Source organism: Talaromyces marneffei, chromosome 6, assembly GCF_009556855.1.
Source record: "Talaromyces marneffei chromosome 6, complete sequence".
Taxonomy (NCBI): domain Eukaryota; kingdom Fungi; phylum Ascomycota; class Eurotiomycetes; order Eurotiales; family Trichocomaceae; genus Talaromyces; species Talaromyces marneffei.
The window spans coordinates 935,702-953,626 of NC_072353.1; the positions used below are offsets into that span (position 1 = coordinate 935,702).

The 17,925-nt window shown below is 45.7% G+C and overlaps 9 protein-coding genes across 9 annotated transcripts; 6 read left to right on the forward strand and 3 right to left on the reverse strand.

The window, feature by feature from the left end:
- Window positions 1-47: 47 nt before the first annotated feature.
- Window positions 48-1,022, forward strand: EYB26_007841 (uncharacterized protein; the record flags this gene model as incomplete). The annotated part of the gene is made up of 1 exon (XM_054267101.1): window positions 48-1,022. The coding sequence occupies one exon, from the start codon at window positions 48-50 to the stop codon at window positions 1,020-1,022; it is 975 nt and encodes a 324-aa protein (XP_054123076.1).
- A 1,395-nt stretch (window positions 1,023-2,417) lies between these two features.
- EYB26_007842 (uncharacterized protein) lies at window positions 2,418-3,507 on the forward strand (the record flags this gene model as incomplete). Its single annotated transcript, XM_054267102.1, has 2 exons — window positions 2,418-3,014; window positions 3,076-3,507. 2 exons carry the CDS (start codon window positions 2,418-2,420, stop codon window positions 3,505-3,507), a joined length of 1,029 nt encoding a protein of 342 aa, XP_054123077.1.
- Window positions 3,508-3,617: 110 nt separating this feature from the next.
- On the reverse strand, window positions 3,618-4,970 carry EYB26_007843 (uncharacterized protein; the record flags this gene model as incomplete). Its single annotated transcript, XM_054267103.1, has 1 exon — window positions 3,618-4,970. One exon carries the CDS (start codon window positions 4,968-4,970, stop codon window positions 3,618-3,620), a length of 1,353 nt encoding a protein of 450 aa, XP_054123078.1.
- A 759-nt stretch (window positions 4,971-5,729) lies between these two features.
- EYB26_007844 (uncharacterized protein) lies at window positions 5,730-7,343 on the forward strand (the record flags this gene model as incomplete). Its single annotated transcript, XM_054267104.1, has 1 exon — window positions 5,730-7,343. One exon carries the CDS (start codon window positions 5,730-5,732, stop codon window positions 7,341-7,343), a length of 1,614 nt encoding a protein of 537 aa, XP_054123079.1.
- Window positions 7,344-8,038: 695 nt separating this feature from the next.
- Window positions 8,039-8,959, forward strand: EYB26_007845 (uncharacterized protein; the record flags this gene model as incomplete). Its single annotated transcript, XM_054267105.1, has 1 exon — window positions 8,039-8,959. One exon carries the CDS (start codon window positions 8,039-8,041, stop codon window positions 8,957-8,959), a length of 921 nt encoding a protein of 306 aa, XP_054123080.1.
- A 72-nt stretch (window positions 8,960-9,031) lies between these two features.
- Window positions 9,032-10,041, reverse strand: EYB26_007846 (uncharacterized protein; the record flags this gene model as incomplete). The annotated part of the gene is made up of 2 exons (XM_054267106.1): window positions 9,032-9,507; window positions 9,564-10,041. The coding sequence occupies 2 exons, from the start codon at window positions 10,039-10,041 to the stop codon at window positions 9,032-9,034; spliced, it is 954 nt and encodes a 317-aa protein (XP_054123081.1).
- A 221-nt stretch (window positions 10,042-10,262) lies between these two features.
- Window positions 10,263-11,599, reverse strand: EYB26_007847 (uncharacterized protein; the record flags this gene model as incomplete). The annotated part of the gene is made up of 4 exons (XM_054267107.1): window positions 10,263-10,524; window positions 10,581-10,873; window positions 10,933-11,408; window positions 11,461-11,599. 4 exons carry the CDS (start codon window positions 11,597-11,599, stop codon window positions 10,263-10,265), a joined length of 1,170 nt encoding a protein of 389 aa, XP_054123082.1.
- A 1,369-nt stretch (window positions 11,600-12,968) lies between these two features.
- EYB26_007848 (uncharacterized protein) lies at window positions 12,969-13,815 on the forward strand (the record flags this gene model as incomplete). Its single annotated transcript, XM_054267108.1, has 2 exons — window positions 12,969-13,014; window positions 13,172-13,815. 2 exons carry the CDS (start codon window positions 12,969-12,971, stop codon window positions 13,813-13,815), a joined length of 690 nt encoding a protein of 229 aa, XP_054123083.1.
- A 2,489-nt stretch (window positions 13,816-16,304) lies between these two features.
- EYB26_007849 (uncharacterized protein) lies at window positions 16,305-17,211 on the forward strand (the record flags this gene model as incomplete). Its single annotated transcript, XM_054267109.1, has 2 exons — window positions 16,305-16,321; window positions 16,383-17,211. 2 exons carry the CDS (start codon window positions 16,305-16,307, stop codon window positions 17,209-17,211), a joined length of 846 nt encoding a protein of 281 aa, XP_054123084.1.
- Window positions 17,212-17,925: the final 714 nt, after the last annotated feature.

The following is a 17,925-nucleotide window of genomic DNA, read 5'->3' on the forward strand; positions in this document are numbered from 1 at the left end:
TCTACGCGTATTCAGTATATCCATAGCCTTATATTAAACAACCAACCATGAGCGTCCTTCGCAAAGCATGCCGACAATGCACAGTATCAAAACGAAAATGCATCGTCCAACTACCCAAATGCGAGCGTTGCAGCCAAAAGGGCCTGGCATGCACTTACGACCTAGAACCTATAAACGCCCCAACTGGAAAGCCCGAACTAAAGCCTCAACTCTCATTCAACCCGTCAAACTGCGATACTCCAGGCTACTGCGTTTTTAAGACTCTGAAAATAAGGCCTCAGGATGTTGACCCCGCCATTTGTAGACCGGGCCATAATGATGCCTTTGAGATTATTCGGTTGGGGTTTAAAACTGTCCCGGAGACTCTGAAAGCGGAGAAACCGGCGACCTTTGCTCATCCGAAGTTGAAAATGCGTCATCATAGCTATGATCATATTGCTGTGTTCAGAGAGATAGGGAAAGATGCTGTTAATGAGAGGAATTTTAATGAACTGCTTCACCTTGATATAAAGACCGTTCCCATGGAAGAAGCCCTCACTGCGGTTCAAGCACTCCTGATTTATCTCGCGACCTTCATTTTCTCTCCAAATGGACCAGAACAATTCGATTTAGTGCAACTCATGAATACTTTATCCGCATGGACACAAGCCCTCTTCCCATCCGCGCAGAACGAGATGCCGCGCGACCAATCGCCCTGGCAGGAATGGCTATTTGCAGAAAGTGTTCGACGAACTATCCTCATGTCATACGCCATGACTGTGGCCGTATCCAGTTATCAGTATGGATATTGCTCAAACTGGTTGTTCTTGGAGTCATTGCCGTTCGATAGTCGCGCGGGTCTGTGGATGGCAGAGTCGCCGCAGGCTTGGATTGCGGCTGCTCGAGTGCGAACAGGAGAAGAAGTGGGTGAAAAACTTCAATCATATCATGAGTATTCAGAAAGTCTGATAGGGAAGAATGATGATTTCCATGGGGACATCTTTTTGAAGTTGATTGTGAATGGTCATAATGGGGTGAACTAGATAGAATGAGAGAATTTGGCACTCGGCACTGTGGGCGGAACACTGCTGTTATCATATGTCTGTTAGTTGACGGTAGTAATTGAACTGATTCAGCACCGAATCCTGTCTTGTATAGACCTGTGGGAACTAATCCAAATAGGAACGGATTTCATCCGGACTGTTGGAGCGAGGATTTGATACAGACCCGTGGGAACTAAACTCAATCTAGCTCTGGGAGGTACTGAGGTATATTTGTTACGAAACCAACTTGTACGACACTAGAAAGAACTTGTATTATTCAGGGAGGACATTATAGTGGAATAATTATAACTTAATATGAAGTCTAGGCGGTATATCTAGTGGTTATACGAGGGTCAGATTTGGTGGTTCCATCACAACATCGAGTTTTGATACATGCTTGGAAGCATTTCAATTCTTCTGGGCCGGGAAGGCCGGATTCTCCATTTATCAAAACCATGGTTAATCAAAATGTATCCAGGTTAGCTGACTAGATCACGAAATTGATAACTGCTCACTACCCCGGTCCTCACCCAAAGTCTCCTGATCCAGGTGGCAGAGGGGATCTACAAGCATGGGGCAATACATGTGAAGATTAGCCACTAAATACTAAAAGAATGTGTACTGGTATAGTATCTATTTGTACACATGCTACCTCTGCAAGATATGCGGATCCGGAGGATATCCTGTTGCAGCGCATGCACGCGAGCTTTCAAGGTGCAGAGCATTGAGTGTTTTACAACACCCAAAGGGGACCCCAGAGATCTTTGTTATATGTGTTTGATGGTATGGGTTCCTACGTTGTCTTATAAAACCCACATTTATCCATAGATTTTTCGTACGAACCCGGATAAAAGGGCTTGCATAGTTATAAGTATGGCACGTCTACCTGGTAGATAGTTGTAGGAACTAGTTATCAATTTGAAGTTATTTTACCATATTGATTAGCTCAGCTTGATAGGCTCATCGGACGAGCCTTACACCAATCCTTGCTTCGTGTTCTAGGACCGTGAAGAACTGACCTCCATATATCCACTGGTTATAATTCTGCTATAATTTCCCTCATTACTTAATAATACTAGCTCCTTCTAGTGTCATGCAAGCTGGTTTTGTAACGTATTGCTATGCTACCGTGATGGACCAAATGAGTATGTACAGATACTAGGTGGAACCGTGGAAAGATTCTAAGATGCTCGCATGTAAAGTTATTTTTGCCCATTTCATCTATTCGGACGAAAAGTGTAGAAATGTACTACCGGTAGTAAGTTTATAACATTCGTCCGTAGATACGTGGAAGTATGTCTATAAATTGACCCTTCGCCAACTCACAAATTCTAAGTTACATATCAGATAATCTCATTCATCAAACGTCACATACAATAGAAGAAAGAAAAGAACATGGCCGGAGAAAAACCCCTTCTCGTCATCCTAGGTGCCACCGGCAACCAAGGAGGATCAGTTATATCCTACTTCCTCTCTCAACCCTCCTCACCCTACAAACTGCGCGGCGTCACTCGAAACCCATCCTCTTCCAAGTCCCTTTCCCTCATCGCCCGCGGCGTAGAAATGGTCACCAGCGACTTCGACGACCCATCTTCCCTCGATGCTGCATTCAAAGACGCAACCGCAATCTTCAGCGTAACCGATTTCTGGCAATTCTTCATCAACCCATCCTTACGCGAGAAAGCTGCATCCTCCGGCCAGAAAATCGGGATCCTAAGCCGAGACCAAGAAGTACAACAGAACAAAAACATTATCGATGTGACTGCAAAAGTTGAGACGCTGGAGAGATTCATCTACTCCAGTTTACCGAATACATGCAAACTGAGTGGTGGGAAATACTCCCATATTTACCACTTCGAAGGGAAAGCGATTGCTGAGGAATATGGGAAATCTAAGTACCCAAAGCTGTGGGAGAAGACGAATGTGTTTTATGCGGGTTATTATTTGGAGAATTATTTTGATGCTGCCGGGGGGATGTTTAGGCCTAGATTGGTATGTATATGCCATTATTCACTTGTACAAGGTTACATGGGATTTACTGATTTGGTTATAGAGCAAGGATAAAGGCACATTGATACTACCAGCCACGGCGCCCCTAGCCACATCGGCATTGCCCATGTATTCATCTATTGACGATACAGGCGTCATTATAGACGCGCTTCTTCGCGCATCACCCGGCCACAAAGTCATCGGTGCCAACAAGTGGCTCAGTCTCCGTGAATTTGCCCAGATTCTAGCCCAGGTTCTCGAGAAGAATGTCAAGTTCATTGACAAAAGCCCTGAAATGGACCAGCTTGGTGACCCGGATTACGTTGAGGATGCCATAGACATGGTAGGATGGTTTGTTGAGTTTGGATTTGATGGAAACAAAGTTGATAAGAGTGTTGAGCAGCCGAGTGATTTGGGCGTGCCAATTGAGTTGAGGTCGGTGGAAGAGTGGTGCAAGAAGCAGGAGTGGGAGAAGTGGTTGGAGGTTATTGAGTGATTCTACAATTCAGTAGCGTGTATCCGGAATTAGACTCTATTAGCCTATTAGGTGAAAAGGTTTATTATAAGTAGTCCTGATGCTCTAAATACTCCAAATGCAATCGAATATTAAATTTTAGCCATCTCCCAACCAACCCTGAACCACCGATTCAACACTAAACACCCAGCACCTACAAGTACAGTACAACCCGAAAACAACTGTGCAGCCATATAATCCCCTCCTTCCATTTGTATAAGAGCACCCTCAATCGCCGGCGACGTCAAACAGAAGAAGCTAATAATCGTAAACACCATTCCTGTCCTAGTGCCTATTTTACTCATATCGGTAGTCTGGTGAGTCGCCATAGTTGGAAACAGTGCCTGTGCGGCTCCGGCAAACAATCCGTAAACGACACTCCAGACATACAGTCCGGCAGTGCTGTCGATCGCCATCCAGCAGAATATGTAGATGGCGCAGATGACGTTGCAGATGATGTTCATGTTTGTAACACCCGTGAACCGCTGCGCAAGGATGTTAGGGACCATTCGACCGATAACACCGGCGCCATTGAGCACAATGACAAGACTCAAGGAGTCAGAAAGATGGATTGTGCTGCGTGCAAAAGTGCCGAGGTAGAAGAAGGCCATGTACAGGCCCCAGAAAGAAAGAGAGTTTGCAGCGATGAAAGTGACGAATAGCTTTTCACGAAACGCGCTCCATTCGACTAGTGGGCCTGTAGAACGAGGTGGGATGTAACATCTATATCCGATCATAGACGGGATATGTGTAATCAGCATAATCAATGCCATAACGCGCATTGTCCAGGCAAATCCCACATCAGAATGATACAGCAACACGTTGGCGACCGCAGGGTACACCATCCCGCCTGTAGCACCACCAGCCGCCACAATTCCAACTGCAAGAGTCCTCTTCTTCGCAAAATAGGAACTCGTCACCGACAATCCAGGCGTGAAAACCAAACCAGCACCCAATCCATAACAGACAGCCTGACACAAGAAAATCGCATAAAGCTTGTCCTCGCAAAACGAGGTAAGGCAAATCCCGAGCACTTGCAACACAACACCTGCAACAAAACAATGCCGAAAGTAGCCTGCGTCAGTGGCACGGCCTGAAAACACGCCTCCGAAGAAGATCAGAAACATTTGGATGCCCCCAATCCATCCTACCGTGCTGGGTGAATGACCTAGAGTCTCAGTGTAGTATTGCTCAAAGACGCCGTAGCTGTTTGTCATGCCAATTGTGTTGAAAAATACCATGTGCCCAAAGAAGACGTGTAGCCATGCTAGGATGCCGCCGTCTGGGGGTGGTGGTATTTTGAGGAGGACCGAGGCGGATTCTGACGACGACTCGGACGCGTCTGAGGTTTCCTCAATCTGTTTCTCAGGACCAATCCAGGTGGGTTCTGACGAGAAGCCTGGCACGTTTGCGGCTTGCTCGATTTGTTTCTGGGGGACCATCATGATGGTCCTGGTACGATCGTACGGTTTACTCTGGATGTGGATTGTTGCCGTTATGGCAAGCCCTGCGAGGTTTATCAACAGGTAGTTGAATGTAAGCGCAAACAACTAGGTAGATCAGATTTGTTCTGGCTTTTTATCCCTGGTGTCAACTGGTGTGTCGTGACTATGGATGAGTAAAGAACATGTCTGGAAAAAGCCGTCTTTATTTATCAAACGTTTCACATCTTTACTCGGCCGTTACCCAAGGAAAATAATACTCAAAGAAGTATGATATGACTCATTTACAATTTTGTAACAAAAATCCTAATAATGGCCTCAAAGACAATTCACTTCATGAATCAATCCATGTAGGCGCTCCCCGCATATCCCGATTATTCCGCCGATGCCGACAAAGCCCTAATCAGTTACCACCTGATAAGATGAGATCCTAACCGACGTTTCCGCACTTCCCGCTTGCCTCTGCTCAACATCCTTCCACCTTTCCCACTTTCCCGCCCCGCAGCTGGCACCCTCCTGCATAGCTGAATAGTTACAATGGAGACTCCACGTAAGCGTCGACGAACCAAATTAGCTTGCGATCCTTGCAGATCTCGAAAGCGGAAATGTGATGGCCATTTGCCATGTGAAACATGCGTTCAGTTTGAGTATGACTGTTATTATGCGTCCGCGGGGTCGAAGAGGGCATCGATAAGAAGACAGTCATTGGAACAAGAACACAGTCATATCAGCTCTATCTCGCCTAATTCTGATCATGGTCCCATGCCCACGAACAAAGTGCAGTTACATGGTACACCGAGAAATCGACTGGTGTCGCCCGCCATTAGTAACAATGCCAACACTCAGATGGAATCACTCGAGGCCAATTCCGGGGCCGCATTTGTGAGAAGGCTCGGTCTGAAAATTGACCCGTATAATGCGCCACGATTGCATCTCTTTGCGTGGAATGCTGGTGATCGATTGGCGGGTTGTCCGCCCGGCAGCCGGAGACGGGTTACTAATATTCTAACGAAAGCTGAAATGCGACATCTGGCATTGATATACTTTGAGAAAGTAGCTTATGCTTATGGATTCATTGATAGTGACGTTTTCTTCCACCATCTTGAAGAACGATGGGGGACAACAAGCCCGGCAAAAGTGGGCGATGATACGTATGACCCAGTGTTTTGTGGAGTAGCAGCGTTGGGTTTGTTATTTTCGCAGAGATTCCCATCCGCATTCGAGCCGGATCTCGTTGAGACAGCAAGAGCATTGTTGGAGCAGCATTCATTGTCGACGCCGCCCTCAATAAATACCGTGACCGGCTGGGTGTTGCGAGTCGCGTATCTGCGCATGACTTCGTTGCCGCATACAACGTGGCTAGCGAGCTGTTCATTAATGCATCTCATTGAAGCAGCTAGGATCCATCTCGAGTCCCCATCCCGGACTGTCTTTGAGGGGTCCTCGGAATACGAGAATATCGATCTAGACATTCGCCGCCGTTTATGGGGGATGGCCCAGCACCTCAATATCTGGGCTTCCTTTGACCTTGGCAGAACAAAGATCACATTATCTGGTGCCTCAACAAAACCCGTCGCCCCCAAGGCCGGGGATTATACATCTCAACTCCTGGGATTGATCCCCCTAACCGAACCATTAGATCCCACGAAGACACGAAGCGTCGAAGACCTCGAGGCCGATCTAAATCGAGTTCTGGACGAGAATCGAGAACGACCACCCGTCATCATGGCCCAAGTAAATCTGATGCTATGCATATTTCGACGTCTCCGAGCTCAAAAATCGAACATGTTGAACCTCCAAGCAGATCGTATCTTGGCTTTGGTTGTCAAAGGACTACGCGCTGCCCGACAAATGGTTGCGGATAGTAGTCCCTGGCATCATGTAGCTAACGTCCCGTTTCAGGCGATCTGTCTATTGTTGGCGATTGATAGCCGCGCCTCGCTGGCACTGTTGGGTGATGCGATGAGCACACTAGAACTTGTCGCGAATACATGGAATAACGCCATGATGCGAGAAGCATACAACACAGCCTATTTACTGATACTACTGCATCAGCGACGAAAAGAGGAAGATGCAAAGGCGCTTCGTGATGTGTTGAATATACATTCGGCTGCACCAGCTATCACTCTAAACACCTCTTCTCAGATCACGGGTGTAGGTAGCCCGAAACAAAATAATGGATATCAACAACAACAGCAAGCAGCGACGACAATGCCAGCAACTGATTCTGCAGAGTTCCTGTGGCTGGAGGATCTGATTGCTGACATGCCGAGTTTGCGCGAGTTTGATTTGGAGCAGTTTCTTGTACAGGATGCGATGCAGCCGCAGGATTCTGAGGTTGGGACGGGGTTTGGGACGGATGCGTTGAATATTTGAGAAGTAAATATGTAGTACAGAGTATTGGTTAGGTTATGTACCATGGGCTGTATTGATATATTCTCGCCGCTTATCTGTTAGTGAATTGGTAGACGGAGCATGTCCGTTTCACTACGTAGTATGCATACATACATACATACAAGACTGATCTAGTTACTCTGTAGTGCTTGTGTAACGCGCGAATTTGACCAATGGCCATCGGGACGACTGTATGTTTTTAGAGTCTCCTCGCGATCAGACGACAACCACCGCATCGACAGTGGATCTACCGCGCCCACCCCAAGACATTAGGGTTGCGACGGCTCCCCGCCTAAATCTACGGTTAGATTGACTAGCGATTTAGTACCTGATAGCGCCGAACCTCCGGCATTTCTGGGCCTGTGACGCCGGCACGGACTTTGTTTTAGCGTGTAACTAGGCCGAGTCTGGTGATGGCCTTATCATTGGCTTTGTTAGTTGGCTGCTGTAGTTGGAAGTATAAACTCCAGCCTCCTGACGGTTATGGGTGTGTGTGGTGTTCCTGGAAGTACAAAAGGTAAGATTGTGGAACTTTTTGTGTTTTACAGACTTTGCTCCGTACCGTATACTCCGTACACAAGGAACAGTGCCTTGTGGGATCTTTTTTTCTTAACAATAGATATTCATTATTTCGAAAAAGTTGAGCTGTGTAACTGACACAATAATTACTGTCCAAAATGCCTGACAGTCATGCTGATGCACATCACGATGAGCCGACGGAATCATCGCCTCTGCTCCCAAAGACCGACAAGAAGAAACAAAGTGAACCCCAGAGTCAACCGCAACAAGGCAACAGCAGCAAAAAGACGGACACCACTCCCCCAGCTCAACCTCAACCACAACCACAAGCACCACCGCAACCACCACCACAACCGCAACCCACCGCCTCCATCGGACCACCCATGGATGTTAAGCCCACTGGCCCGGATGGCGCATCAGGAGCAACAGCAGCTGCCCCCGCCCAAGCCTGGCCCGCGCCCGCCGGTCTCCCACCGCGCGACGACGACGATGAAAGGCTCATCATCTTCCGCCGCGCAGTCGGTATCAACTACCACCTCGCCGCGACCGACACTGTAACTATGGAAGAAGGCCGACGTGAAGCTATGGGCATCTACCGGGCCGTTATCAACGCCAAGAGAGCGAAGACGTGGCAATTCCGCAGCCTGTGGTGTGTTGTCTTGGTCTGCCATTTTGCGCAAATCATTATTGGGGCTGCATTGACTGCGCTGGGACCGCTTGCGAGTGATCATGGTATTATTATTACGATTTTGGGTGCGCTGAATACAGTTATTGCGGGCCTGTTGGCGCTTGTTAGTGGTCAAGGGCTACCCGAGAGAATCCAAAAGGATGAGATTGGCTATAGAAAGATACAGGATTGGATTGAGGAGACGGAGTCGTTGTTGAGTGTTGGAATTATAGGCAGGAATAGAAAAGAAGTTGGATTGTTGGTGGAGGAGGCATTTAAGAAGTATAATGCGGCCAAGTCGAATGAGGAGAATAATAGGCCGAGTGCGTATGTGAATGCGCCGGAGGAGCCGTCGAGGGCTACTTTCGACGGGGGCAACCAGGCGTCTACACAGTCGATACCGTGGAAATGAGACAGGAACGCTTTGTGGTCTAATGATAGTTTATGTGTAGATGGGATGTACATCGGAGCCGAGCCATTTAATCTAACTCACAATCTTTGACGCCGGAAAGTCAATAATCCCCTCGAAATAACTTCCAACTGACCATGCATTCATCTTCGGAAGACTGATTCCATCACCATACGATTCTAAGCTCTCTTCATCACCTTTAGTAGGCGCCTTCGAGATATACGCCAAGCCCCATGAACCCTTATATGTCGGGGTAATCATCAACCACGGATTCTCTCGTCCATTTTTGGGGTCATCAGTCGCAATAACAGCAGCGGTTGTGGTTGACTCATTGCGATACCTGGGCGCTGCCAAAGGCGGTTGCACAAGACCCGCTGGTGCCATCGCTGGTAAAGGTAAGTTTGGTAATGCAGACCCTTTCAACAGAGCCGTGAAAAAGGGTCTTTTTGGGTCGAGCGGTGCAGCGCTATCTTCAGGGTGATAGATTTTTACTAGTTGATCCCGTTGACCGACAGGTTCAAAGACGAAGCGTGCTCGGTGCTTGGGGATATCTTAAGATCTATTAATAAATTATGTCGCAAGGAAAGAAAAAGAAGAAGGAACCTACTCCAATTCCTCCTCCCATTCCATACACTCGCATCCGTCGAAACATAGATGTTACTTATCCTCGCATGTCGTTTCCCCGTATGTGGGTTGACAAAAAAACCGGGAATGACCATGACTTCATCATAAGGACCGACATCCGAATCATCATAGCGTATGATAAGGAGCGCTTTTGCCGCACTGCCCATACCGTTGAGCTGGGATTTTCCATTGTCGAGCCTGCGCAGGGCGTCTGGATGAATGACTTCCATGGGGTTGTATGAGCCGGGAGCGAGCACATCCTGTAATATTTCTGCTGCATTGTTGGGGTTCAGACTGGTGGTTGGCTCAGAGGTGTTTGTCTCATTAATGTCGCGGTAGATGAACGTCCATAATTTGGCTTTGAGGGTCCATGGCGGTGGTGCAACTGGGATGTCCGCGCTAGGCGGCAATGAGCCAGGAACAGCTGGATCCGGGGATCGGGGGATGAAGTCCATTAACATTATGCATATATGTAGTAAGTTAGTTTGCGTCTGTTTAATGCCTGATAGTTTTAGATCTACCAATGTTTGCATACATGAAGATGAGATGAAGTCAAAACAATGGAACAGATTGGTAAGAGCTAGTGCGGGGACAAGGCTTATGATTGGACATGGGCGAGAATTGTCTAACAACCGAGGTCTATCTAACCCTAGATGGTTAAACCCTACTATCCAAGTCTATATTATGTCGACGTATCCCCCACAGCTGGATAATAATCCTGGCCATAGGTAGCATTCAGTGTCACAGCACCAGAGACGCTTCCCTCTTCAAGACGGACCCATGTGATAGTCTGATTCCCCAATGTTTTCTCGTCTAACAGGATTTGCCGTGATCCACGAGTCCAGCTACCGTATCCGCCGTAACCGCTGTGGCGGTCGAAGCAGAGGACAACGCCGTCGCCTTTGATGTCCATTTCGGCGAGGGTAGTGTTCCATTTGAAGCACCTATATTCTAAGATTAGATCAGGCTCGATTTGCATGCCGGGTGCGTAAAAACTTACCAATCATTCCCGTGATCATGTCCGCTAATTGTAGCTATCAAACCCTCCGTCTCGACCAAAGCTTTCATGAAAGGCTTGTCTTTACCAGTGTAATTGAAGGAGCCATCGGATGGACCTTGCCCGGCGAGCGGAACATCATCGTTAATACCCGGTTCGGTATGCGACTTGGGACCAGGGGTTTCCTGGAAAGCGAGCATGGCAGTGACGGGGATGTGGAAGAATGCCAGTGAAGGAATAGTCTTACGATGGACCTTGTTGAGGTGATCGCGAGTCTTGGTGAACCAGTCGACTACCTGTAGAACAGTCAGCCTATTTCATCGTAGGAGTTGTAGGGGTATTTTTGATGGCTTACCGACTGATCAACAAAGTCATCAATAGGAATACCATTCCCATTCTTGTCTACGCTTTGAAACTCATACCCACCCCTACTATCAAAAAACCACAGAATCACTTTCGGCGTCTTGTCCTTCTTATCAGCCGAGTAGACTGGCAAATAATAATTCGACACACCAGATTCATAGCTAAAGGGCGGAACCATACTCTGCGTCAGAGAATTCGGGTATCGCTTCTCGCGTGTAAAGATGTCTCGTCGCGAGAGATTGAATTGGCTGTCGTGATTACCGTATGTACATGCCCAATAAAGATTGCGACCTACCAGTGGGGCCACGATTTGATCAAGATAGTGGCTGGAATTAGCTTTGAAGGTGTTTTCGCCGGTGATCAAGTCGCCGTTGAGCACGACAAGTTGGGGGCTTTCATTGTCCAAGATGCTGTTCATGACGCGGGTTGAGTTGATGTCTTGTTGAGGACCCCAGTCCAGATCTTCGGCTGTGGGATGGGTTAGCATCCCTCCAAAATTAATGTGGGATCGGGATTTTACCTTCGCCATAATGCAAATCTGAGAATATAGAGATTTGAAATGTTCCCTTGTCTGTGAAGCGGAGGGTGGGTGTTGAAAGACCCAACCCCAGCGCACACTTCGCGCCGATTGTCAGCGCAACAGCGATGGACTTCTTCATTTTGACAAGAATATTAGCGAATTCCTGTACGACCGCAGAAAAGAAAAAGCAAAGAGAGGGGAAAATAACTACCGGGACGAGGTCTATAAACAATTTGGATATAAATAACATAGTAAGCAACATGAGATCAGATAATGGTTAACTAAATGAATATCCACCTGCTTCACGACCCAAACGGAAGATTGCGTTTAGCCTCGTGTCCGATTACTTGCGTAGTACCAAATAGTGCTAACTATTTTCCGGTCTAGCGGTGGGTTTCTTAATATGAAGTGGATCTTGAGGAAATGTTAGCAGCAACTTTTTTTAGACATGTGCTTTCTGATGACGAAGGGTTTATGATAAAGTCTAGAATTTCACTTTATTTCACTTATATCACTTACTTGGTCTATAGAATAGCGAGGTTGATGGATAATGTAGCGTTTCACGACACGGGGTTATTGAGGTATGTATGACTCCACATAACCCTAACCGGATAGCCCTTATTAGGGCTATTTTACGGATTTTATTTTCATCAGCCACGAGGTTCATCTTAGTCACTATGTCATTATGGAATGACAGTTGAATTATCCGTATAGTTTGTAGTCAGTTTTTCAGTTATGATTGATTGCCTGTGGGTGGCCAGTCCTAGTTCTTACACAGAAGGGCGCCTGGCCATTGGGACGTTTTAGTGATCTACCCACGTGCGTCAATTCAAGATGCATTCAATGGGTGCAAAGTTGCCATCATATCAATCTGCGGCATATCCAGTCTAGATGCCCGCACACAGAATTCTCTTCCATCATTCCCCAACTACCGACCCAAGTTGCGTTCACTCAGTCTAAACCTTGGAACGATCAATGGTAATCTCGGGGTGCAGATCTGCAAGGTCTTCGAAACTCTTGTCGCGAACCAGATCTAGGATACGAGAGATAACAAACCGGATAAACAGGTCACGCATCTGACATTTTTGTCTAAGATGAGATTTTCATGCTAATATGAATGGTTATTAGATATATTGTGCATTGAATAAACCAAGCTAGATTAGATAAATAACATCAGAGATTTTCAATGCTATCAATGTTACTGTAAAGCATTGTTATCATTTCTCTTACTTGTGTTTATACTAGGTTGCTATAGGCGATTATTGTGCAAGACTATTCAAGATCATTCTGCAAATTTTCTTTGACAATACACAGACTGACTCGTCTTCCCTCCTCTCATTCCTAGTCTATTTCTTGCAGTCATTTCGACCTTATCCTACAACTGCTCGTCATTGCTAACCTCAGCTGGCACCTAACATGTCTCAGACAAGGCAACCAAGAGGACATTTCAGATTGAGTTTTCCCTTTGAAATCCTTCAGTCTCAACAGAGGCTGACACGTCTCTAGCCATGGCCAATCTGCCAAACTGGAAGGAGTTAAATTACCCTGAACCCTGTATGATGCATGGAAGTTGCTGACACTCTTTTCTTCTGTCCCAGAATTATCCAGTCATCCCTCGTTACTTTTGTCGTTGGAGGAACGAAAACCTCGATTCATGCCGCCGTGGTACAAGATCTGTCATAGCCCCTCGCTGAGCTTATCGTTCAACAAGCCAGCAATGAAAAACCTATCGTACTCAAACATGTAGAAGCAGAAACGTTTACACGCTTCACCGAGTTTGCATACCGAGGTACTTATGTTACTCCCGTGGTCCAGAATGGCCAGCATTCAGACTTGTCCGTCAACATTTCCGATGAGGAAGATGGTAGTATTGAACGTGGATCCCGTTACCTCCGAGCACGCAGCCCAATAGCCCGCACAATCTCACCACAGCGAAACAACAGCGCCTCCCATCGTCGCTTCTTCGAACAATTCAGATCCCTGAATTTCTACGACGTTCCAGCCATGGTCTCCGTCAACCCAAACATCATGTTTCATGCAAAGCTCTACGTTTTTGCTACTGAGTTCCAGATCCTGTCTCTACAGAGGCAGTGCCTGAGCAAGCTGCACGGAGATCTGTGTGAGTTTTACATGAATCCAAGCGATGTGCAGATCCTTCTCGACTTGATTGAGTATTCCTATACTCATACGGCACGACATGAGCTAGGAGAAGAGTCTCCTCTTCGAAACTTGGGTTTTCGGTATGCGTTGTGTCACATTGACAAGTTGGTTGGTGAGGAGAGGTTTGAGCATATTGTCGCAGGTAATGGCGACCTTGCTCTTGATATTTTAAAGGAAGCGTTGAAGGCATTATAGTTGGATTCGTCATTCAAGAGGTGTTCCTGATGATGGAGTTCATTCTTCACTTTGACTTCTGGAGACAATAAAACTTAATTTTGGGCCTATTCTTCTTCATTACATTAATTCAATCAAAGGAATCTGAATACTATTCAACGTTTTCAACTGAGATGCCCTCCGTAGCTTGAGCAAATAGCCCTTTCTCAAACTCACAAGTATATCACTTCCACTTGATTCTCATTCTCCGAAGCCTCGCTTGCCACCAAGCAGTTGGACTCACGATCGATATGAGTCAACTTATTTCTCTCAAAAATCACCCAAGGATAGCTTAACATACTGGAATTCTCTCTACAGGTTCCTAAACAGACGCACGTTTTTCAACCTAAAACTTTCTCACTTTTTCTTGGACCGCTAGCTGACCTCTAAGAACGGCGCTCACTTTCCATAAGAGTTTAGTTTCAATCTTAATCTGGTTTTATCTCCTCCCGTACGAATTAGATTGGGATCGAATTTATCGACTGAAGGGCCATCCACAACTTCTGAGGGAGAGAACCTTTCCTCGGACTCCTGAATCTGTTCCTTTGCTTGATCTGCTACTCGGTTTCCAGGAAGGCCTTACTTTCCCACAAGAGTTTGCGCTCACTGAGTTTATTTCTTCCTTTCTATTTAATCATCTCACCTCTCATCGGAGCAGAGATAGAGGTCTTTAGTATCCCCAAACTGTTGGAAGAACGCCTTGTCCTTCCTTCTACTCGGAGATAAACCAACAAAAATGGTCAACTACAAAGAGTACGTTTTCTTAACTAACAGTTCATATCTGTCTTATCTCACTAACAATGCCAATGATAGGATCATTTCATCTTCGCACTTCACCTTCCTTGTCGGTGAGAAAAAAACTCCCCTGACGATTCATCCCGCCGTCGTGAAGACGCTATCGGCTCCTCTGTATGCTCTAATGAGCAATGGATCCATGAAACGAATCTCAAAGTGGAGTTGCAACACTCGAAGAAGTTGATGTGGATACTTTTATTGGATTTTGCGAATATGTGTATACCGGTGCATATATGACACCTAAATGCAAATATGACGCAAAGGCTGCGACGCCTAATGAGGCCAGATCAAATCAAATTTCCCAGAGAGATCGCAAATATAATATTAGCCAGAGCTCAAACTACTGCGACCACTGCGATGAGTAGCACGATGAGTAGCACGATGAGTGCAATTGCGGAAATGCTGCAAGGGCACAAGAGCTTTTTTTGACAGTCTGCGGAAAGGTTATGGTTATGCACGTCTGGGAGAATTGGATGGGAAGATTGGGACTTAGGAGAACAAATTGTATATAATCATTACAACCCAGGCATGGATGCGATAGAACGAGGACAATGAATCGAACATCGAAGTCTTAATTTCTGATACAAGCCACGAGCTGGTCACTTCTAGGATATCCTTGATAATCATTAATATATCCCGGAAAATGCCATCAATCTATAGTATTCCAGCGTCCATGGCTAAGCCTAGGTAAGACACCGACATGTAAGAACTAGCTGAGCCCGTCTGGGGAAAACCGGAGCTCATGAACTATTCATTGAACATTTCGGAATGAGCCAGCTGTGGATAATTCAACCCGCATGTCTGCACTGGGATATGCAAGGATGATTGTACAACCTCAAAACCAACAATAATGCGCCATACCCAGGTAGATATCAATGCGTCAAGTTTCTTCTCTTCAAGTCAGATATACAGTAGATATATAATCCTGGAAATGTTAGTTGTCTTTTCCTCTTGAGCCTAAGAATGAGACAAATATGATTCGGAACAAAAGATTGAGGATGGACATATTATATACAAAGAGGGATCCTTAACCACCATACACGAATTTACAGTTATTATTAGAAATTCGGTTGATTTAGTCCTCACATTTTACCATCGATCTGAATGCCGGAATAATTGTTTAACCTAGAGGCTGTCGATTATAGACTATGGTAATCCGGCAAGTATCCCTCGAGCTAGATATGTGAGCATATCGATTCGAATACTCCTCCCATTATACAACAATCAGTTCAATATTTACTCTGAACGATGAACAAAACAATCGTTAACCATGACGGCTCTTGGCATCAAAATAGAGTCTCTATCGCGCAATGGAATATTACCATATCGGGAATTCGTAACGAAGTCATATTGGGACACCGTGTTCCTATACACAAACAGTCTTTGTTTTGTGTCGTTTACTCATTCATGGACGGAGGTATCCGGCGTTTTTGGTAGGGATATTTTAGAGGTTACCCGGTTATTCTACCAGCTCCAAAGTGATACCAGTGTGTCTCACGGCAGAGTATAAATATCTACCCAAGTGCCAATTCAGAAATCCAATTCTTCCTTTCTGAACTACCACCATCCTCCCTCAAACACAAAAATATTTATTCCTGGAGTTGGACACCCGCAGCCTTTCAACGTCAATATCTTGCTTATTTGAAACGAACGTTTCAAGGGTTTACATGCCAACCATGGTTAACTATCAAAAGTGGGTTTCTCTTGATCTATCAATTTCAATCCTTGTCTCGTAATAACTCTCACCATCTTAGAATCATTCGATCTCCACATTTTACTTTCCTGGTGGGACATGATAAGACCCCTCTGACAATCCATACCGCCGTCGTGGAAAATCTGTCAGCCCCCCTGTCCTCTCTTATGAATAATGGCTCTATGTTGGAGTCTCATACTAAAACCTGCACGCTCGAAGACGTCGAAGCGAGTACTTTCATCGGTTTCTGCGAATTCCTTTATACTGGCCAATATGTGACTCCTACTAAAGAGGGGGATGAAAGAGTGGAAGCGGGTTCAAAAATGGAAGGACAGCTGGACAAGGCCGCGGTTAATTCAGGGTTTGTTTCACCCATTAACAAGAAAAAGCACAAAAATAAATTGGCCAACCGGAGCAGTTTTTACAGAAATCTGGATGAATGGGGTTACACGGAAATAGAGAAAAATGGCAACAATTACTTCTTCACTGATCTCTGGGAAAAGTTCATTTCGCTGAAGTTTGACGGTGCGCTTGCAAAAATATGCTCAGAGCCAGACATTCTTTTCCATGCCAAATGCTACACTTTTGCGACAAAGTATCTCATTGAACCTTTACGTCAACAGAGCCTGGCAACGCTGCACCGTGATTTGTGTGCATATCCTTTGTCATCACCAAAGACGACAAACCCGAAGATGATTCTTGAACTATTGGATTTTGTTTACACCAACACTGGACGAGCGGAGCCAGAAGGACAGTCAGCAATTCGGGATCTGGTAATTCACTATGTGGCTTGCAAGTTGCGCATCCTTTCTGAGAACGAGAATTTCTTTACTATCTTGGACTCGGATGCTGAGATGGGCTCGGATCTAGTGAAGAAGTTGTTGATATAGATGCGGCCAAGTGCCGTTTGTGAAATGTACTTGAAAGCCACATGTACTTGTCATGGATGGCCTTTAAAATATCGAGAAGGGGGATTCCACAGGCCATCTGTCCAGGTGGGGTAGAATGAAAAAAGGGAAACGAATGACATGCCACTATTACAGGAATTACATGTCGATGATTCTCTCATTCTGTTTGTTGCCAAAATCGCTTCTGCTTTTATGTCTAGGATAACCATTGGACCTTGTTTCTGAAGCTTGTGAGTTAGGATTCAACCCAGAAATCGACATTCATGCCTGCCTCCTAAATATATCATTGAAAGCACATTCCGCCTTGCAAAATTTGTCCTAGTATTATCATGGAACGGTCATGCAAATCCAGACTGTCACTTCAGTTAGTACTAATTCCAATGATTGGCAGCCTGGTTACTCATAATATGCTCTTTGTGTAGTCATCGATTCAAACTTTGGTCATTCAACAATTATTGCCTACCTAGGTGCCTGAGAGGAGAAAAACGAACATGGATTTCCAATTCTGTCTCTTGCACCTAGCAATCATTCCAATTTGGGACTGAGGAGCACTTCAAGAATTGACGATCAGGGGCGCTCCTCATTACTGGATTGAATTTACCTTATATGTGATTGATTTGAGTAACTAACTAGTTAAGGGGAGACGTTCTGTTAATTACATCATCAAGATTCCACTGCAATTCCAACAATCCGGGT